At 46.7% G+C, this 21,168-nt stretch overlaps 1 protein-coding gene across 6 annotated transcripts in view; it reads left to right on the plus strand.

Annotated features, from left to right (window-relative positions):
- Positions 1-21,168, plus strand: part of CABLES1 (Cdk5 and Abl enzyme substrate 1) — a 129,344-nt gene that overhangs the window by 84,061 nt on the left and 24,115 nt on the right. For 3 of the 6 annotated variants that reach the window (XM_042910328.1, XM_042910327.1, XM_042910329.1), the window contains one exon: positions 3,219-3,291. In XM_042910328.1, coding sequence (XP_042766262.1) covers positions 3,219-3,291 — 73 coding nt within the window. Of the gene's footprint in view, positions 1-3,213; positions 3,292-21,168 lie in introns of all 6 variants that reach the window. The other 3 variants (XM_042910325.1, XM_042910326.1, XM_042910330.1) reach the window with 1 other exon arrangement.

Genomic DNA, 21,168 nt, shown 5'->3' on the forward strand with positions numbered 1-21,168 from the left:
TTGCTAAACCTGACCTATGTGTTAGAATAACATGTTTTTCTGAATGAGACTCAGGCTGTCAGCCTCTCCTAGACCTAAATGGTGAAGACCACACAGATGAGCACTCATTTAGCAGAACTCTAATGCTGCCTGTTTGCTAATAGACACATCGTGGTTGGGACTTTGGAAAGAATATTTAATTTCACATGCATTTATGTTCTCTCATTTTCTCGTTCTATTAAAAATGTCCAAACAAATTCAGTGTGTGGGAAGGAACCGTACGTTAACACAAAGTAATGAAGAAAATGAACTAACACTAAGCCAGTTGAGTTTGCTCAACACATTCCTTCCTCTGTGTTGCAGAAGACACGGATGTTGAGCACCACCAGGAATGGGCAGTTCCAGGCTTTTCTCTTGGGTGGATGGCCAGGGATGGTGGGGGTTGTGTGAAGAACCTCTTTCTGTCTGGAAAAGGGCCCAGGCTGAGCAGAGCAGGAGAGTGAGGCATCGGTGGTGCTGGCAACTCATATCTGGGCTGTTGTGATGGGTCACCCTCTGGCCCCACCCATTCCTAGCCTGGTGACCTGCAGGCCAGGCTGGAAAGCCACCCTAGAAAATGTGGATGAAGGCAGACTTCTTGGGTCTAGGAAGTCCATGAATACCCCGTCAAACCTACAGGAGCAGACTCTTCTAGTAAGTCTTAGAGAAGGGCAAAGCATCAAGGCACATAGTGGCAAAGAGCATGGCTTCAGATCCCCAATGGGTCTCACCTGCTAGTGTGTCCCTGTTGGCATGTCATTTACTTGCTGTCTTCATTTAAAGCATTTAGAATGGGGCATCTAATGGATACTTAGTAAGTTTTAACTATTATTATTATGTCTGCTTAAATAAATGGACACAGGCATTACAGCGTCAGGATCTGTCTCTGGTCTCCCCGAGTAAGAGCCCAAGGAGCCTGGTTGCTGTTTTGCAAGGTGGTGTGCTCACAATTTATTTACCTCTTGGCCCTTGACGCCTTGGTGGTCCACTCTGTCTGTGACACTTCTGTTCTGGCAGCAGTGACAGGGTTTGGGTCCGTGGTATCTGACAAGAAACCTCTCCCTTGAGAGGAGAGAGACCCCCCCCCCCCCCCCCCGTGTGAGTGTTACGTGTAGGTTGTTAGACGGGCCACGTGTGTCATCCCTCAGCTGTCCTGGGAGTACACCTTTCACATCTTGCAGGCCTGTGTTTTTGTTTTTTTTTTAATGTTTATTTTTGGGAGACAGAGACAGAGCATGAGTGGGGTAGGGGCAGAGAGAGAGGGAGACACAGAATCCAAAGCCCGCCCCAGGCTCTGAGCCGTCAGCACAGAGCCCGACGTGGGGTTCGAACCCACGAACCGTGAGATCACGACCTGAGCCAAAGTCGGATGCTCAACCGACTGAGCCACCCAGGTGCCCCGCGGGCCTGTGTGTTTTAGCAGAGAGCTCTGAAGAGATTCAGAATCCAGGGTGAAACCTCCCTCAACCCAAGAAGGTGGTCCCCAGTAAAATCAGTTAATATTTATCTAGTGTGCATTATTTGCCAGGCACTGTTCTGAGGGCTTTCCCAGGGTAGACTCATTTACTCTTTACAGCATTCCAATAGGCTAGTTAGCAGTTTTATCCTGTCGTTTTAGTTGAGGAAACTGAGGCTCAGAAGAGTTTGTCAGTGGTCCGAAGTCACGCAAAGGTGACACAGCTGTTTGCAGCTGGGACTGTTGCTTCCACCCCCTTAACTATGTCAGATGAATCCCCATGGGATGAACAGACAGCCGTGGTCCTGCCTTCCCGGGGACGGACACTCAGGTGCTGCTCTGAAGCACAGCACTGCCCACACTGTTGATGGAGGGGCTGCCATGTATTCAGCCTCTGGACGCCCCTTCTAGAAGAAGAGGGAGGCAGTGGTGAGCAGCCCTCTGTGATCGGTGCACTCCTGACATTGGAAATCCGGAGCCAGCAACGGCACCAAAAAGGGAAGGAGTAACTCAGTGAAGGGAGAGAAAATGCTTCCTGGGCCGGTGACTTCTGAGCTAGGTTTGAAGACTACGTAGGAGTTCACTAAGCCTACCAAGTTGGGCATAGCGGGCAGAAGAAATAGCATGCAAAGGACAGGCGTATGAAACAGCAGCGGTCTTTTAAAGGTGGGGGACAGCAAGTCCTTTAGGATGGGTGGATGATGAAGTGCCAAAGGGATGTCATGTTTGTTGAGACCGGAGAGGCAGAAAGAGCCAGAAGACAGAGGGCCTGCTCTGCCATGCTGGGGAACCCGACTTTATGCTAGGCAGGTCGACAGTTTAATATCACAGTTTTAAAACAAGGGCAGAATCTCCAAACCTTGATACAGTTAGGGCAGAATCTCCAAACCTTGATACAGTTAGTAGTAGTCGTTTCTCTGGTTGTTATCATCATGATTATTGAAGGAAAAGATTACAAAAGTCAGTAAGTTCCGTATCTGATGTTTGTTGCTATTGTGTTAAAGAACGTTAGTTTTTTTAACATCCTCCACTTGTTTCTCATTTTTTTAATCAGCAGTTGTCTTTGGCAAAAGTTATTTTCATATGCTAGGATAAGTACTTTTTTGAGGTTTTTTTTCCTAATATTTTCCTAAGTGGCCTTTGATTGCATAAGAGCATCATGCAGAACTGTTTCCAGTAGTTTCTTTATAGCAGGAATGGAAGATAAGACTGATTATGTAATTGTTCCCTTAATTTATTCTCAGAACCTAACATGCTGCCAGCACATAAAAAACCTGACGATCGTAATGGCATCTGAATGTCTCTCTTGCTCACGGTTTCTGGCACTAGTGCTCTTGCATTGTTCACTGCAGAGTAGACAAGGGTGGTTTAAATGCGGCATGACTGTTGGCAGCACTGGGCCCCCAGACTCATGGCTCTGTCTGCTGTGTCTTGCCGTGCAGCCCCCAGCCAGGAGCTCTCAGCAGAGAAATGATGCGTGTGTGTGCCTTAGAGACTCTCGCCAGTGTCACACACGCTAACCTTCGGATGAGGAGAAAGCCATGTACTTGTGCTGTGCTGAGGTTGCATTTTGCAAGGAGCACAGAACACCATCTGCCAGAGGAGGCGGCAGGAGTGTGCAAATATTGCTGTGAATTCCATGAATGCTTAATTGCTATGGTTTTTTTTTTTTTTTTAAGAGTGTTCGCATTTAGTTTGTTTGTTTGTTGTTTGTTCTTTTTTTTATTTTTATTTTTTAGAATAGTCCTTATCAGTGGCAGAAGATCCTTCTGTAGTATATTTTCAGTGCTGCCCTATCGTGACAGTGCCCAAGCAGGGTATGTATATGCATGCTTGCTTTATAGTTCTCTGGGTGAAAAGTTGTGACACCTTGTGCATAATGTGGCTACCCTTTCCATTCAAAGAACTTGCCTTGCCTTTGACACTGCAAATTCAGGACTTGTAAACTTGAAAGAAAAAAAACTCCACTTTCTTTTCAGCCAGAAAGCTTCCTTGTTATTTGTGTGCGCGCGTGCGTGTGTGTGTGTGCGCGCGCGCGCGCCTGTGCCAGTCCTCGCCATATTGCCTGCTGTTTCTAAATGTGCATTTTGTCACCTCTTCCAATACTGTAAAACGATCAACATGGGGACCCACCCCATTCCTCAGGGCCATGTCAACTTTCGGAGAAAGGTAGGTGAGGTAAGGAATCATACAAACCATGTGGACATCCTGCCTCTTTGCATTTCGGGCTTGGGGCTGGGAACTGACCAGGAAGCCGGAGCAAATACCAAAGCAAAATGGTACCGGGAACAGCCCTATGCGATTCACCGCAGGCCAAAGGAACGCTTACTTCTCTAGGTCAACCAGCTCCTCCTTTCGCTCTGAAGAAAAGTAGGTAAGTGAGGCTTTGTCCTTGCAGAGCCTCTCCTCCTCATTCCCCATGCCGAACTCTGTGCTCATTTCCTCTGAGTCTTGACTGCTTTGTCCCTCACCTGTCACTGCATATTGTGTTTGAGGTCAGGGAGATGCTGATATGTAGGGTAGGACAGTTTACTGCATAGGATGCGGGAGCCTTGTGGGATGTTGGCCTCTATAAACTAAATGCTGGAAGTGCCCTCTAGACACTGTGACAACCACACCCTACCTGCTCATGACCACCACCCTGTGGGAGGGCAGTGTGGCCTTGGGGCGGATTCACCTTGTCTGTCTTCCATGAGCTCTGTGGGTTGCTCCTGCTCATCATGGCTTTCCCTTTCCTACATAGACTTGTCAGACTTCTATCTGTTCAGTTCACTTCTATCCGTACTCTACACCATAAGCTTCGTGGGACAGAAAGTGGCACATTTTGTTCGTGGAATTGTGACTCAGTCATTTATTAGATGTGTCTGAAAGAGCAATGGTAATCTTACTGTTGATTGAGGACTTTATGCCAGTCCTTTTCACTCCCTGCATCCTTACAACAACCTTGCAAAAGTAGGTGTTCATGGAAAAGTAACAGCAAATCCTTCGGCTCAGAGGTTCAGGGGCCACCTGGGTGTGGCCAGCAGGGCTGCCCACAGGAGACCTTGTGAGGAGGCCTGCTTTACCTTACCAACCTACTGTGGTCCCAGGTTCAGCTGCACCTGAGAGCAGGCTTATTCCTCACGGAGACTAGATTGTACCAGCTCACGAACCTATGTGTGACCCAGAAGGCAAGTTCGTTAAACTTATTATACAAGTAATGGCCCCAGGGCTCAGATTGTTGCAGTGTGACCAGCTTGTGAGCACATTTCCACGGAGATCTGAATCAGCAGTGGAAGGCTAAGTATTTCCCCTCATGGCCAGCTTAGATGGTCGCTGTGGAGTTAGCCTTATGTCTCTGGGCTGCCCTTGCTAGCCTTTCTGATTGATGTATTCTTCCCTCAGCTATGTTGCATTCGTTCATTTATTGAGTGCTTACTATGTGACTAGGTACTGGGATAAACGTAGTGAAACTTGTGCCTGGTTCCTGCCCCCTGGAACTTAAACCAAGGCACGCTGCAATTTCACACATAATTACTACTTCTAATTAAGGCTAAAGATACTCAGTCAGATGATTGCCAAGTCTTCCTGGCTGAGAACTCATTCAGTGTCTTTAACATAATCTGGCTTCTCTGTGCTTTCATCTTGGAACTGTTCATGTCTGTTTTCATTCTGGAATGGTGATCTTATTTCCAAGTTTTGGGGCCCCCTCACTATGGTACCGAAATACTTACCCCGTTTTATAGATAGGACCACTGATCTTTAAGAGTTACAGTCTCAAACATCGACTTTGGGCCAGAATGGGAATTTGAACCCAACTCTGACCAGCTCTAGGACTTTCCCTGACTCACTCTGGCCAATGGGCAAAACAGGCTTCATAATCACAGAAACCCATCTCTGAAATGGAGCTTTTATGGTAACTGCCTCGCAGGGGTTAACTGAGGCTCCTGGGGCAACTGAGTACACAAGGTCCAGCACAGCACCTCACACAAAGAGGTAGGTGGGGCCCGCTTGTCAGGGTCTCCAAATTCTTAAACAGAATGTGGGGGGTCAGCATGGAGAACTTGGGAGACTTGTAGTTTTTTGCTTGGGCAAATTACTTGCCTCTGAGCCTCTGCTTGTTCTTCTGTAGAATGGGGATATCAGGTTACTACCTGTGTCGTTACTTTGAAGATCATTGCATTTTATGCAGAACTCGTGGGACCACATTTAAATTTAAATTACCCAGGAAGAGATCACCCAAACTGTTTGACGTCCTTGTTGGAAATATGTGCCCTCCCCCCCATTTTAACACCTGGAGGAAATCCCAGCTAGTGTGCTGGGAAACAGGTGTCTGTCAGTGCCGCAGTCTCCTTGGCTGCTGCTGACAAGGCCCTGGATGTTTCAGGAAGATCTGTCATAGGGTTACTGGCAGATTCTGCTGTTCTGCCGGTTGGCCCAGATGAAGAAGCAGAGTGAGTTTGTGGGGTCACAGGACATAACCTTTTACATTTTAGATATGAATAAACTCTTTCAAACTTTATAGATGAGGAAACCAAAGTGCAGTAAGGTTAATTTTCTATAACAAAAAACATAATCAGATCAATTGCAATACCTAACAGAAAAGAGCATGCCTGTTTCTTTCTGCAGCACATTCTACTTAAATACTCACATGAGAAACTCTGCACACCATTCAGAATACTGTAATTTAGTGGTAAGGTGAAGAAGCGATTCTGCTTTTTAAATTTTTCGATGAGCAGACATCTTATTAGTGAATGCCACTTAAACTTAGGATTATTTTTCCCTAATTATTGGGAAACCACTGTGCTCAAATAATAAAAGTATTTATGCTAGTAAATTATATACATATATATTTTCCAGTGCTTTAGTTCATGCCTGTAGTAACTAATACCTTTCTGCTGTGGAAAATTCCTTTTATGCTAAGAGTTAACTCTGTGTGACTGGGACACAAATCCTAGAATTTCAGGGCTGGAAAGGACTTCAGAGATGACCTGGCCTGGCCTCGCTGCTTCAGAGCTGGGACCCCTCGGGCATGGGGGTGGATGCCCAGCAGAACCAGCAGCACCAGAACCCTGTACTCCAGCCATCTTAACCTGCTGACTTTGTGGTTTCCAGCCGCCACATTTCTTTTGTGCTTCTGCACGTGGACTGAGCCACAGGCGCCTGATTATGCCAGACACGCGTAAACCCCCACTGCTAAAAGGGATGATGTACAGCTCCAACTTCATCACAAGGAAGTTTTAAAAACAGGAAACTCAGAAGTTCATCCAGTGTGTACTTGAACCTCTTTTACAAGGGAAGCATCTATCAGGATGGCCTTACCTCTTTCTGGTTTTGCTTTCTGGCTTCTCATGCTGCACTGGAGCTTCCCAAGTCTGGCTCTCCTATCTTGGCTCGCCCTGCCTCCCACCCTGACCCCAAAGCTTTGTTCTTGGTTTTCAGCTGAACTGAGCACTTAACTTTGGGCCTTGACATCAGTTGATCAAAGCAGACAGGCCAGTCTTAGGAGAGGTTTTACCATTTATTCATTTACTTATTTGTCCACTCATGCATTTTTTCTACCCCTTGCGGGTGCAAGGCCTTGATCGAGGCTGGGAGGGTGTAGGATGAGGAAGACCCACTCTCTAGGAGCTTATTATTGAGCCAGGAAGCCAGACATGTAAACAACCAATCCAGGACAGCTGGGGAGCCCCAAAGAGGTGCTACAGAGTGCTTTAACTTCCCCCAAATCTTTATCAAGATCCACATTTATATTGAGTCTACTATCAACAGTAAAAAGCCAAGAGTTTGTTATGTGAGTTTCCTTCCCCTTCCCAATACATTGCCATCCCTGCCTGACTCCTGGGTAGAGATTCAGGCAATCCTGCTGCATAGCAGAATTCACTCCTTCACAGAACATGCTGTTCGCCAGGCACACTGTTCAAACAGTAGGGATACAGTGGTGCACAGGAAAATGTGTCTTTCCTCGTTACCCTCTAATGGTAGGAGACACAAGGTAGTAAAGACACTGACCATCAGACACAAGAGCAAACAACGAAATGAGTCCTAAGCAGTGTGCAGCTGGAGCATAGAGGAGGGAGTTCAGTGAATTCAGACAGAGGGATCACGGAATGCTCCCCAGAGTTGGCAGCTCTTCATCAAGACATAGAAGCGTGAGGTCTTAGAGAAGTGGGGAAGGACATTCCAGCCTCGCCATTGACTTCCGAGGATGTTAGAAGATGGTCTGGCCCCTTAGGAACTTTGGGGGATGTGGTGGGGAGTCTCTGTGATGCTTGGCTTGTTGAAAGAATTTGGTAAAGCCCCAACCAAGTGGGAATCCTGTTGCTGACCAACAGCTAAGTGGTTAGACCTAGGTAGTAAGGGGAAGGGGGTAGGGACAGAAGCGAGCTGTCCTGGGATGTCACTGCCACAGGCCCATCACTCAGCCGCTCCAGGTCTCAGTACAACATGGACGTTTGACCAGACTTTCCAAGGTCCTGCACACGTTGTCATCCTTGTCAATTTTGCTAATGTGGAAGCTGGAAGTCTGGTTGAACGAGGAGTTTATGAATGAGGTGTGCCATTCACACTTCCCATCCACTAGTGATCAGGTGCTTCTGGAGTTCCCCTCTGAATAATTCTCCATTCAATATTTTTAAATTTGAGATTTTTAAAAAAAGTGCAGGTCTGGTGACCTTGCGGTTTTATTTGGTACGTGGTTTCCTGGTGTAGGCTACAAGGACAGGGGCTTAATCAGCTCAGGGTTGAGAACGGTGTGAAATGTTTAGGATCACTTTGCGTGCCACCAGATTTATACTTCCAAGCTGACAATAGGACCACTCACTGTGATTTTTAGAGCTTCTGCTTAACGCGGACTGCCCTGGTTATTTAGCAGCTGCCGCACTCTTCAAGCTGTTTTCCCTGCCTCGATGTATAGCTAAAGGTATTTGAGAAAAGAGCCTATTTTCTTAGGAAGAGCTGATGAGGTCAAGCATTTGTGTGAACAAGATGGAGAAAGTAATGCGAGCTGAAGCAGAAGTCATGCTTCCAGTATCCCAGGCACTGTGCTGAGTGCCATCACGCATCTGCTCGTTGAATCTTCGCGACAGCCTCATCAGGTGGGTTCTGGGGTTATCAGTTTGCAGTTACAAGGTTGGGGCAGAGATTGCCCTAGCAGCAGTGCCAAGAGGTAAGAGGGAGGGCAGACAGGCTGCAGGCTCTGTGAGGTGCTGTGTTCTCTGCTTTGGGGCAGACAGACCCCATAGGTGCGGGTCCCAAAGCACTGACACACAGCTGAGAGCCAAGTGTGTTTTTCTTCACCGTTGTGGCTTGGGGCCGCACTTGCTGGCCCGGAACTAGTGACAAGTGGGCGACACTGGATGTCTAGTGTGTATCTGGGTGATGGTGGAGGTCTGTGTATGTGCCACAGGAGAGCCACCTCCTGGGGACGCAGTGGTCTTCGTGCTGGTGGGTGGTGACCTTCCGAAGGCTTTAGAGGTTGCCAGTTTACGCTGCAGCCTGGCTCCTCCAAGGCCAAGCCCCCAGCATCTTTGGGTGGAGCCTTGGGTGAAAAGAATCTGTATAATTCCCCTCATCTGAGTGTTCGTCCACTGTAGAGTAGGAATGCCCGTGGAGAGTGGGGGGTCACGTAATGCAGGTGTTGACATGGTGCGGACACCCTGGCTGTCTGTGGGGATCACTAGGTCATGACCCTGAGTGCTACTTGCTTACATCTCCCCGGTAGCTACCCAGCCACGGCCAGGTCACCCCACAAACACCACCACTGAAGCGATTTAGGGGCTGGTGAGGGTCTTCTCCTGTCTATATCCTGTGTGGAAAATGCCTCTCTTTGAGAAAGTATGCTAAGTAGTTACAGTCGAGGACTGTATCACAGCACCAAACACGTCCTTGCAAAAGGGTTGGTGACAAGGCTTTTTAAAAATGAAAAGCTTGTTTGCTTTCTTAATAATAAGCTCTCTTATTGCTTAAAATACCATTTGATTTACAGAGTTTGTTCACGTACAACACTTGAGGAAATCCTCTGTTAGATAAACAAAGCGCTCCTAATAACTGTCCTTTGTTCCTGCTCTTCTAGTTTAAGAATTCAGAGTCTTGCCTGTCTCATGAACTCACAGTGGCTCTGATGGGCACGGAGGGGTGGAGTGCAGGGTGGGGTACACTCTGACAACAGGATCCTCACTGACTGTTGTGGGAAGGCCGTGGATTGGGGGGAGGGGGCATTCAGAGAATGTTCCCGGAAGACAGAGAAACCAGTAACAACACCCAAGAGCAGCCCAGTAGGAGGCAGTGCGGCTGGGACAGACATGCAGCCACACTCTGGGCTTCTTTCTGTAAAAACCCTGCTGTTTATGCCTCCACCTACACTTGCCAGAAGTTCTGATCCCCACCCCCACTCAATGTTATTTCCGCCTCCAGCCTCCACATGAGGGCTTCTGCTCCGTGGAGCCTCTGCTGCCTTCGAGAGTCTGGGAAATGGAGTGTTTGGCCTTCCTGGGTACTGCGGGCCAGTCGGTGATCTCTGCCGTAGTGGCTCACTGAAGAACCACCTGTGGCCAAACTGAACCTGTGGAGGCCACCAAAGGACTCCAGCCCTAACCCGGTCTCAGCCCCAGGAGGGAACCCTCAGGGAAGTAAGGGGTCCCTCCCCCTCACCCAAACATGCTTCACTGAAAGAAGACGCTCTCAGTGTTTTCAAACAGGCATGTAATTTGTAAAGAGATAGAGGAAAATGGCAAAAGGACCAAAAAGACTTTTGCATTTACCCAGATACTTAACCCATTCCAGCGTTCCTTCTTTCCCAAAGTTCTAAACTTTCCATTGGATATCTTTTCATTTCATCTTGAAGAAATTGCTCTTCCTGTACTATTTCTTGTAGTACAGATCCATTGCTTCTAGTTTTCTTTTATCTGAAGATGTCTGTTTCACCTTCATTTTGTTTTTTGGTTTTTTTTTTTTTTTTTTTTTCAATTTAATGAGAAGACCATGTCTAATCAGACTCCATACATGTCCACCCCGCAGGTGGAAGCAGCCTCCCAGCCCTGGGCCCCAGCCTCCCATTCCCTTCCCCACCCCTTCAGTTCTCGCCATCACCGCTGCTGTCTCCTGACCCCAGCCTTCATCTGTGATTATCATTCAGCTGAGAAAAACCCAACCATAGTCAGATATGTGGGAGCCCTTGCACCCTGGACGGTTCTACTCTTGTCTACTTGTCATTTTTCTGACTCAAAGCTTCTCACCCCTGCTTAAAAGTCTCTCAGGATTTTCTAGACTAGTCGGCATATAGAGGGCCTTGGGCTGGCCTCAGTTCTCCTGTCTAACCCTTCTTCCCATGGCCTCTCTTGGCCTTAACAAGATGCCTGGCTGCGTGTCAGGTTCTTCTTGCCTTTGGGGCTTTTATATATTTGGTGCAAAGGTTGAAAGACTTCCTGCCCCTCACCCCATTTAAGCTTCTTACTGAGATGGAACTCAGATCTCGCCTCCGGGCAGCTTTCTCAGGCCACCCTCACGGTCTTCCTAATGCCCCATCTCAAAGCCCTGCTAAGAGCCCACTTGTGTTCCATGGTACCTATAGGCCTGTCATAGCACTTAACAAATATATTTTAACTCCTTTGTAATTTGTCCTCATCCTGCTTGAAGGTGTGGGTTGTGTCTTAGTTCTCAAGGCCTCTCTAGCACTTCAATGTGCATAGTAGACACTCTGTAATTGTTGAATGAATGAGTAAAAACAGTATGTCTGAGGACTGTGTCTCTGGGCTTTTGAGAATGGCTAATTTTATGAATGTATCGTTGTGCCAAAAAACGATGGCCAGATTGGCTGCTTCAACAGGAGCAAGTACTCCCTGGAGTCCTCACCTGGCACCCCATCCCTGTTGGCAACTTGATAGAAATGGTGGTGCTGGATGGGCAAGGAGAAGGAGGGGCCTGGAAGGTGCCAACAAGGATGATCTGTCATGGATCTCTGGGCCCTGCTTTTCTGCAGGTGATGACCACATCCACAATGAAAGTTGCTAAGCCTACAGTGACAAAAGAGGTGTCAGGATACAGGTGCTAAGCCCCAACTAGGTTCCCTCACCTGACCTACCCGGCCAGGTGACTCCTCCACATGGTAGCCTCGCAGTCTGGGCAGTTCTTATTGGCTTCACCAACACCATGGATCACTCCTGCTGTGCTGCTTGAGTTGCTCACAGATACTCAACACTCTGAATATTAAACCCAAGAATGCCAAGGGCCTTTTGCTGATGTCCCACTTGGTCTGCCCAAGCCCCATCAGAGTTCCCTGGCTTTTAGCTGGCTTGCTTATCTAGCCCGTGATCAACATGTGATTTTCCTTTTGTGTTTACTGCTCTTGCTTAAAGCTTAAACCAAGGACATCTTTGGTTTGACTTTTGCATAGAGTTAGAAGGAGGTGGTTTTCCCTGGCCCAGTACTCCCAGGCAGTGGGGAGCTTCCTCTTGTCTCTGGAGCCCCTTTCCATGTCAGGTAAAGTGAAGCTCTTGCCTTGGTCCTTCTCCCCACCACCCACACTTTCGCGCGTGCGCGCGTGCACACACTCTGGTCCTCACTGTCCGGCCTTTTCTGGGGACCAGCATGGCCATGTCTAATCAAGTGCACCTGTTAGGAAGATGTCAGGATTTGCTGGCATGCTTAGATTGAAGACTGGTTACAGGCTGCACTAACTCCTTTCAGGTAAACTGCATTTGAGTTCCATTAATCATGAATAGGGGTGGATTTTTACTCATAACAGCAGGCCTGCGGGCTGAGTTTAGTGAGCAAAAACCACTTGTAAGGGTGTAGAAGCCCTTTCTGGTCATAAGGGCGTTGCCTCTTCTCTGGGTGTCCCCAGGCTAACTCACCAAAGGATACCTGACACCAGGTAATGCCTTTTCTCAGAATTCAATGGCAAGGAGCACCCTTAAACTCCAAAGATGTACCTTCAGAGCTAGAAGGAACTTGGAGACTGTTCAGTCCTGTGGTTTTCAGACATTTTGCTGAAGAAACCGCTCCTCCAATACAAGTTTACACAAAATGCCAATAAATAGCTAACCACAGAGTTACTCCAGAAGAGTGGGTGAGAATGAGGATCCCACTCACTTTTACTCTGTGCTTCATGGTCCCATTAGGAAAACCACAGTCCTTATCTAACATCCCTGCCTTTGGTGCCGGTGGGCATCTGAAGCCAGGGAGCATAGGTTGTGTTTGATGGAGATGCGGTCAGGCAGAATCCTCGGTCCCTGCAAATTAACTTGCTTTGCTGATCCCAGGCTTCCTCATCTGTAAAAGTGGCTATGATGTCAGCTTTAGAGTTTTGAGAGTATTAAATGAAGTATTACATATGAAAGCTCTGAGCACCCTGCCAGGCTGTAGTAGATACTCGTTAAATGTTCACTTTGGTTCTGTTCTGTCCAGTCACAGAGCTATTTCATTGTTCTTCCTAAATCTGCCCCAACACAGCAAATCTCAGTCCGATTCGTGATGAGTTCATCAGCGCTTTGTTTCTACGAACGTAAGGGATTCATCTTCAGATCTGCTTTCATTTGGTCTTTAAATTGTTTTCCTCGGTGGTTAACTGCTTATTTTTAAAAAATCTAGAATGTATGTAAAAATAAAAGGAAGGTAAAAATTATTGAGCCTTAGCTCCTAAACAAAACCTTCATTAACATTTTGGTTTATTTCCTTCCAGTCTTTTTTTTCTTTCTTTCTTATCCCCTAGTGCATGTGCTTGTATGGAATATGAAGAGCTGATTGTTTTGTTTTGATCTTCCCGGTGGGAAGAAGCTTTGCCACATCCCACCTTTCAGAACAAGCTATCAGAAGCTGGTCACTGAGAAGAGGAACAGATGTTGCGCGTCTTTTTCACTATAACTGTAACATCAAACCTTCCCATAGCTGTAAACACCCTTCTCAGATTAAGCTTGTAAATTATACTATTTTCTGGGAAGAGTCCCAGCCTTAAACCAGCTCTTCTTCTTTCAATCAACAGTTTGCCAAGGCCCGACTGAGTCTTTTTGCCTTTTATCCACATGAGTCACTGCCTTCTCTTTTCGTGTGGATCTGTGGTTTGGCTTGGCAACCTTTTGCTTACAAAATGAATTGCAAGCAAGTTTCCCGACTCTCTTAAGTAGGCAGACCCCACTTGATAAACCACTCGTCCACATCTCTACCTAAGACCACTGCCCCTCCATTTGTGCCACCAGCCCTGTCCCCTTGGACTGCTTTGCCATCACCATGGGGCCAGGAGCTGCAAAGGAATTTATGGGTTCAGAAGTAGAAAGCAGGAGGGGTGCCTGGGCGGCTCAGTAGGTTAAGCTTCCAACTTCGGCTCAGGTCATGATCTTGCGGTTGGTGAGTTCGAGCCCCGCATCGGGCTCTGTGCTGACAGCTCAGAGCTTGGAGCCTGCTTTGGATTCTGTGTTTCCCTCTTTCCCTCTCTCTCTCTCTCTCTCTCTCTGCCCCTGCTCTCACACAAAATAAACATTAAAAAAAAATTTTTTTAAATGAAGTAGAAAGCGGGAGAGACTGTGAAAGACTGGAACAGCTTAGGAGTAAGGATCCTGGGGTCCTGAGAAGGAAAAGGAGGTTCAGAGAGAGAGGTAGAAAGAATGCAAACTTGACCCCCTTTACAATGTCACTGAAGGTTAGTCCCAAATGAGGAAACCAAGAGGGAGACAGCTTTTTCCTATTTCTTCACCCTCTTTCACCCTCTGACCTGTTGCTCCTACAACCAGAGTTCTTGCTCTTACTATGGGGCTAGTTTGGTGACATTAGAGGCTAAAAGAGCATTGTGTGGGCCATCTCCATTTGTAACATCACGTCCGTGGGAAAATACATTCCAAGTTCCAGACGGCCAACTCAAAGGCTTTGGAACACAATCCATTGGTGAGTGAGAGACTACAGGCATTGTATTGGGGGCCAGTCCCAGGACTATCTCTGTATATGGGGACTGACACAAATGCCCAGATGTACTTTATTTCCTGAAACATACAGACATCATTAGGTATTTCTGTATGTACAGATCTGATCAGGAGGTAGCAGTGAATCCAGTTAACTTGTGACTCAGGGTTATGTAAAATAATCAAAATAGATGATTCCAGCTTGATGATGATGTGTGTAGGAACAGACCCATTCATATAACCAGACCTGATTGAATGATAATCTCTGGATTCTCCTACAGATGTATCTGAGACCATGTGATAAAGCAAATGGCTTCCCAGTGGAGCACAAGGTATCTCTGGGAGCATGTTTTAAAATAGCAGTGCCCACGTGATATTTGCTTATGTCTTTAGCTTTTGTCATGGGGACATTTCAGATGAGGTCATCTTCTTGGGTCTGTTTCCTGAGCGTTGATTGTTTTGTGACATACAAAACCACTTCTTCTGAGAGAGGGCCTCCAAGCCTAAAAGCCTCCTCCCTGGCTCTGGCCTATCCCCCCCCTCCTTCCTCCCTACCCAGTTTCCCCCAGAACGTCTCTTTTCATTGTGGAAAATTACACACTCACAAATTGTGTTTCTTTGCTCACACCAACCATATTCCCACACACAGACATATTCTGGAATGAGCTCATGGATGAATCATGCCGTTATCCGGCTGTTTATAGGAGCTGCCATTAGACAAAGATTTTGGTGTAAGCTACATTAAGGCCCCTTCATTGTCTGCCAGTTACCCTTGGGGGATGGCTTATCGGTGAAGTGCTGAGTGTCAGGGGCAGGACTTGTAGACTAAAAGCTGCTTTGATTTCACTTTTTCCTGTCAGCCCTGGGCTTTGTTCCATTGACTCTGAACTATGGTGGTGTAACGTTCAGCTCTGCTACAAGTAAGCAGACTCAATCCAAGATGGCAGCTGTATTTTATCTGAAGAGGTGAGAAATAGGATTTCTTAAAAGATGATAAATGTTTTTATATCACAGGGTTCCAGCGGATGCGTAATCTCTTAATTAAAATTAGCTCACAAGTGGTATTTCTTAATCCAGCTTTCAAGCTTTACTCTCTGCAGCAAATCTCTCTCTTTTTTAAAAGGATCTGGAAATCCTATTAATATTTAATTGGTTTTTAAATTATTTATGCATCAAAGCGTTCAACCTGTTGTTGTTCCTTAAAGAGCGAGTGCCCAGTGGTGTTTTTGTCTGGCATTACAAGGTCTCGAGTTTAGAGCGCCATTAGAGAAATGATCACAAGTGGAGGTTGGGCCATCTTGGAAGCTGGAAGCCCTGGAAGCTAGTTAATTGGATTACGCACACATTTCCACTTCCCAGGTGTTAAGTATTTAAATCATATCTTTTTTTATTAGGAGTAATATTGGTTTGCTAATCACATGCTCCTTTAGGAAAGGGCCTTAACCTTGAACTTCTTGTCATCTAACAAGGAATCTTGTTTGATCAGTTGCATGCATTACTGCTTCGTGAGCATCGGTAATGGGAGATCATTTTACCTGTTACACGGGATGAAATCAGGACTTGGGACATTGTGAGGTTAATAACAACCTAGGTAATCCCCTTTGGGCACCAGGATATCTAGATTGGCCATCTGCTCTGACCAGATGATTCCACAACTGCAAAATCACACTCATCCACTCTTTGCTGTGGGAGCCAAAACAGAGACAGGTCCAGGGGGTTTCCAACCACAAAGTCATAGGCTTTCGAGGAGAGCTACATTAAAAGAATTGTGGGGCCATCCTGTGAAGAATAGGGCTCCATTCCACAAAGAACCAACCTATATTTCTGCCCCTTGCTGAAGGGTAGAACTGTTGCCTGGCTGTCTCCCCAGATGCATTTTCATCTTCTGTTTTCATCCCCTCCCCCATCTTCTGTGAGCCCCTGCCCTGTCCCCCCTTAAACCATCTCCCATCCACTCCCAGTGGCCAGACTTTGTAAGAAAACCTTTGTGCTGGGTTTTCAAAGTGTTGTCTGTTGCCTACAGCCTCTGCAAAAGAAACTTGAATGGATGAGAAATGAGCTCTTACAGCTAAGTAGGTCTGAGCTGTAGCGTCACTCAGGCCTGTGGAAGAGAAGAAAACAGACCCTTGCATTGTCCGTGGTTCCTCACCACTGGCTCTGTTAGTGCATCTGCCCACATGAGATCCTTTCCTATGACCTGACTAACTAACCATGTTCATCTCTGAATGCAAGCTATAGCATTTAAACCTTAATGCACACAATTTTGGATAGTATCCATATAGGGTATTTGAACTTGTCTCTATTCCATTTTTAGAAGGAGGTGGAACATAAGTAAATTAATATTTGGACTCTGGATGTATCTGGGAAAAATAATCTTCCAGGCTTTTCAGAGAAACTGGAAAGTCCAACTTCAGTTTGCTTTTAATTACTTACAGCTGCAGCTCCATGTTAATTCAGTTCTGTCTCCTGGTACTGGAGGGTTCATGCTGGCTTTTGAGCCAGACTGTTTTCATACACCATTTTAATGAGAATTCAGAACAATGATCTTAGAAAACATCAAGATTTTATCACTACTCCCCTAGGACTTTTGCCTAATTCTTTTTCACTGGAGTTTTTTACAGATTCTTTTTGGATGAACCAGCAACACTGTTCAGAGTTCCTTTTACAGAAAGGCAACTCTTCCTGGCTCCCCAAACAGTGGGGCTTCTTGGGTCATAGGTCTCTCATTTGCTTCACACTCACATGTGAGTCCTGAGCAGTTACTTTGTCTGTAAATTAGGTGGCACGATGTGAAATCGCTATGTACGTAGGTCAAAACGGGCAAGCAACAGCATTTTTGTATGGCTCATGTTAATACAAGATTTCAGCAACTCTTACGAGAGCACTTAGCTAAGGAACCTAGAGAAGTTTGTCAGCCTCTTTGTGAAAGCCGTCTTTTGTCAGTTGCCACGAGTCTTACTATCTAGAAATTCAAAAGCCAGTAAAAGAAACCAACATATTGAAATCGCTTACATGAGATGTGGATGTCATGTTCCATGGACATGCCACTATGCAAGCAGATGTGTGCACGAGTGTGCTTCTAATTCAGTTCCACCAAAGTGGCAGTCCTGAAGTTAGCAACAACCTCATCTTGAACCTGAGCCAGAAAAAATGGGAAAGCATGCCCTCAACCGCTGCCGTGAAGCTATCAATTTTCTGGAGCGGTTGTGATATTTATTACCATGTGGGTGAAGTTTTGAAGTTCAAATGGAGCAGATAGGAGTGTACCAGATGTGGTGTGCAGGAAATGCCTCATTTCTTCTTTAAAAAAAAAAAAAAAAATCTACTTAATATGAACAGCTGGCCCATCCCCCACACCCCAAGGCTGAAAGGAAATTAAAAGATAATTATCACTGGGCATCCTCCTTTCTCCCCACCAGGATGTGCAAAGGACCTAGAGTCTTTTGTAATGCCTCGGATTTGGGGAGCACCACTGCTCATTGTTCGCGAATGTGCTTGGTGTTGCTGAAACCCTAATCACCCCGTCCCCATGGCCTTCGAGGCAAAAGGATGTGCTGCTGTGTGCCCCACATATGATGTGCATCTGATCACAGCCAGGAGCCCAGTTCCCAAGGTGCTGGAGTGCAGGGTGTGGGTCCCCTTTGAACTTGGGTCCCATAATCCTTTCCCTCCCCACTGAGGGTAATCCTGTGCTGGCTCCCATCTGCAGGGTCCTGCCTCTTTCCCACCCCTTCTGGGACACCTGACACCATCTCTCCTCAGTGAGCTGGGGCCTGGGAAGTAAATATCCTGAGGCAGTGGCCAGGCCACTTGTGGGAAGTCTTACTTGGTCCAGTACTGGAGCTGCTAGCCATGTTCCCTTGCTAGCTAGCTATTTGAATTTAAATGAACTAAAATAAACAGTTCAGTTCCTCAGTCAACTCATCACACTTCAAGCACCCAGTTGCCACAGAGAGCTAGTGGCTACCGCATCAGACCACGCAGACAGGATGTTTCCCTCACTGTAGGAAGTGCTATTGGACAGAGCTGGTCTACAGTGAGTAATGTGTGTTTTTTCTAAGAACAGTTGAGGTTGGATCTACTACTCTCCTGACTTGTTTTCCGACTCTGCTTGGCTTTGGTTATTGACAAAGGAGAATGGTAACAAGCGAAGGGTGGTGGGCAGGGATGGCTATGGTGAGCAGACTCACACACTCTCTAGAGATGGGTTCCTGTGGTTAGGTGTGGTGGGGCTTTTGCCTGTTGCCCTCTCTCTCCCATGTTGTCCAGAGTGTCCTGAGGTATTGGAATAATCACCGGGTCTAAGAATCCCTGTTTAAATCTTTAAATGGGTTTTGGGATTTATCTCCTAAGAGGGATCTTGGATTTTATGTGAGCACATAAAATTTAATGTGTGTTGTAGCTCCATTTCCCTTGGGGGTGGCATCGGCAAGGGGAGTGTGGTTTGAGCGTGGTTTGAGCGTGGCTGGTTTGATTCTGTGAACTGGGATGTGTACGTACAGCAAGGAGGGGGCCCGCTGGCAAAGGCAAGGCTGTCCAGGGAATCAGGAGCCTGTGAGCAAATTGAGACTGATGTTAAGGGACATGATAGACAGCCATGTCCCATGCCATCTGTATAAATGAGCACTGGTAAGACAGCAAAGAGCCAGACTGCCTGGCTTCTTAAGTCAATACTACACATCAGACATGGTGTAGACAGGATACAATCGTGGAATGAGCCTCTGTCCCTGCCTGCAGCCAGAGCACTCTTAAAATGGGCATGTTTTGTCATCCTCATTTCTTTCTGTTTTCTCACCCCATAAAGATAGGCCCTGCTTTTAAATTAGTTTCAGCCCTAAATAACATTCTCTGTCTGGCAAAATAGAAACAAGGAAACAGTTGTTTGGGAGTTGGGAATTTGAGGCACGTGCTTGCTGGGTTGTGCTCTAGGCAAGAAGGAAGTCCCGGAAGCGAGCTGTAGATCCTTTAATAAGACACAAGGCGCTGCTGTCTTTGTACCCACTTGCCTCCTGGGCTGCCGCAGCCATCCCTTCTCCTTGCCCACCATGGCTACTTTTGCCTTGGTTGCCTGGTTCAGGTTCTTGCTCTGTAGGCGTTTCCCTTTGTTAGTGCAGGCATCATCTCTGTCCATCGTTTGAGGAAGCCTGAGAGACAGCCTGGATGGCTCACATAGGAGGCAGGGCGGAAGGGCAGGTGGTCTCTGGCGTGTGCCATCCCAAGGTCCTGGTGGCCTCGCTGAGCCCCACTCTGTTTCCACCTGCTTGCTTGGTCCTTCCAGCTGCCGATTTGAGGTCAGAGACTAGAATGCAGGTCACTGTTCGCTTAGCATGTTTATAAACTGATGTGACCTAAATCATCCTGGACGCCTTGGCCCTCAGTGAGCATGTTCCCCCCCGCAGAGAAGGTGCCCCTGGGAAAAGGCAGGCACATCCCGAAAGGACTCCCATTGCTCAGAATATTTTTGGAGCTCAGGACAGGATAATGTGCACCTTCTGACAAAGTGTTTACAGTTCTGTATGTTAATGTCCTAATTCTGCACCATCCCTAAGGGGTGAGTTTGAGGTCTGAAATTACCCGAAGTCATTTACAGTCAAATCTGGCTAGTAGGGTATGAGGGTGGGAGGGGGCATTCTGATTCAAGCAACAGTGTTCAGAGCAAAAATATATATAAATATAAAGCTTGAAGATTGGGAAGGTTGGTTATTTGCCTTTTTTTTTTTTTTTTTTTTTGTAAGACTTTATCAATTTCCAAAGGGGCTCCAGAGAGTTTTGAACATGGCAATACCATGGCATCCCAAGGAGAGTACCTTTATTCCCCTATGTATATATATGTATATTTTTTAAATTTTTCCCCTAATGTTTATTTCTGAGAGAGTGAGAGAGACAGAACACGAGCAGGGGAGGGTCAGAGAGAATCCAAAGCAGGCTCCAGGCTCTGAGCTATCAGCACAGAGACCGATGTGGGGCTTGAATGCACGAACTGTGAGATCACGACCTGAGCCGAAGTCAGACACCCAACTGACTGAGCCACCCAAGTACCCTGCAATATTTAAAAAATGCAATATTTGATGCAAATTTGGGCTATTTCTTTTACAGCTGTTAATCAAGCTTTCGTTACAAGGTAGGGTTTTAGAGCTAGTGATTGCTCAGCTAAATCAGAAAATGCCTGTTTTCCTTCACAGAAGGGGACGTCTCTTGTCTCTCTTCCCCTCACTCACCCGGCTCCCTCTCTTTTTCTTTGATTTCTTGATCTTTGGCCTGGAGAGTCTTGCCTTTAACATTTTTCTCTTGCTTAGTTTGTGGAAGACAGCCCCTGAATATGGTGCTTCTCTCCAGGCCACACAGCAAGAACACTACCAGCCTGAGGTGGCTGTGTATAACAAGCACCATAGACACAGAAACTGGAAGTCCTTCCCAAATGTGGCTGTGTTTTAGAATCCCGTGGGAAGTGTTTAAAACTGATACCCAGGTTGCACCCCATTCCAACTGAAACAGAATGTCTGTGGACAGGAGCCAGGCAGTGGTAGTTGGTCAGAGAACTCCAGGTGATTCTTTTTTTTTTTTTTTTTTTTTTTTTTTTTTTTTTTTTAATTTTTTTTTTTTCAACGTTTTTTATTTATTTTTGGGACAGAGAGAGACAGAGCATGAACAGGGGAGGGGCAGAGAGAGAGGGAGACACAGAATCGGAAACAGGCTCCAGGCTCCGAGCCATCAGCCCAGAGCCTGACGCGGGGCTCGAACTCACAGACCGCGAGATCGTGACCTGGCTGAAGTCGGACGCTTAACCGACTGCGCCACCCAGGCGCCCCACTCCAGGTGATTCTA

Source organism: Panthera leo, chromosome D3 (assembly GCF_018350215.1).
Source record: "Panthera leo isolate Ple1 chromosome D3, P.leo_Ple1_pat1.1, whole genome shotgun sequence".
Lineage (NCBI taxonomy): Eukaryota > Metazoa > Chordata > Mammalia > Carnivora > Felidae > Panthera > Panthera leo.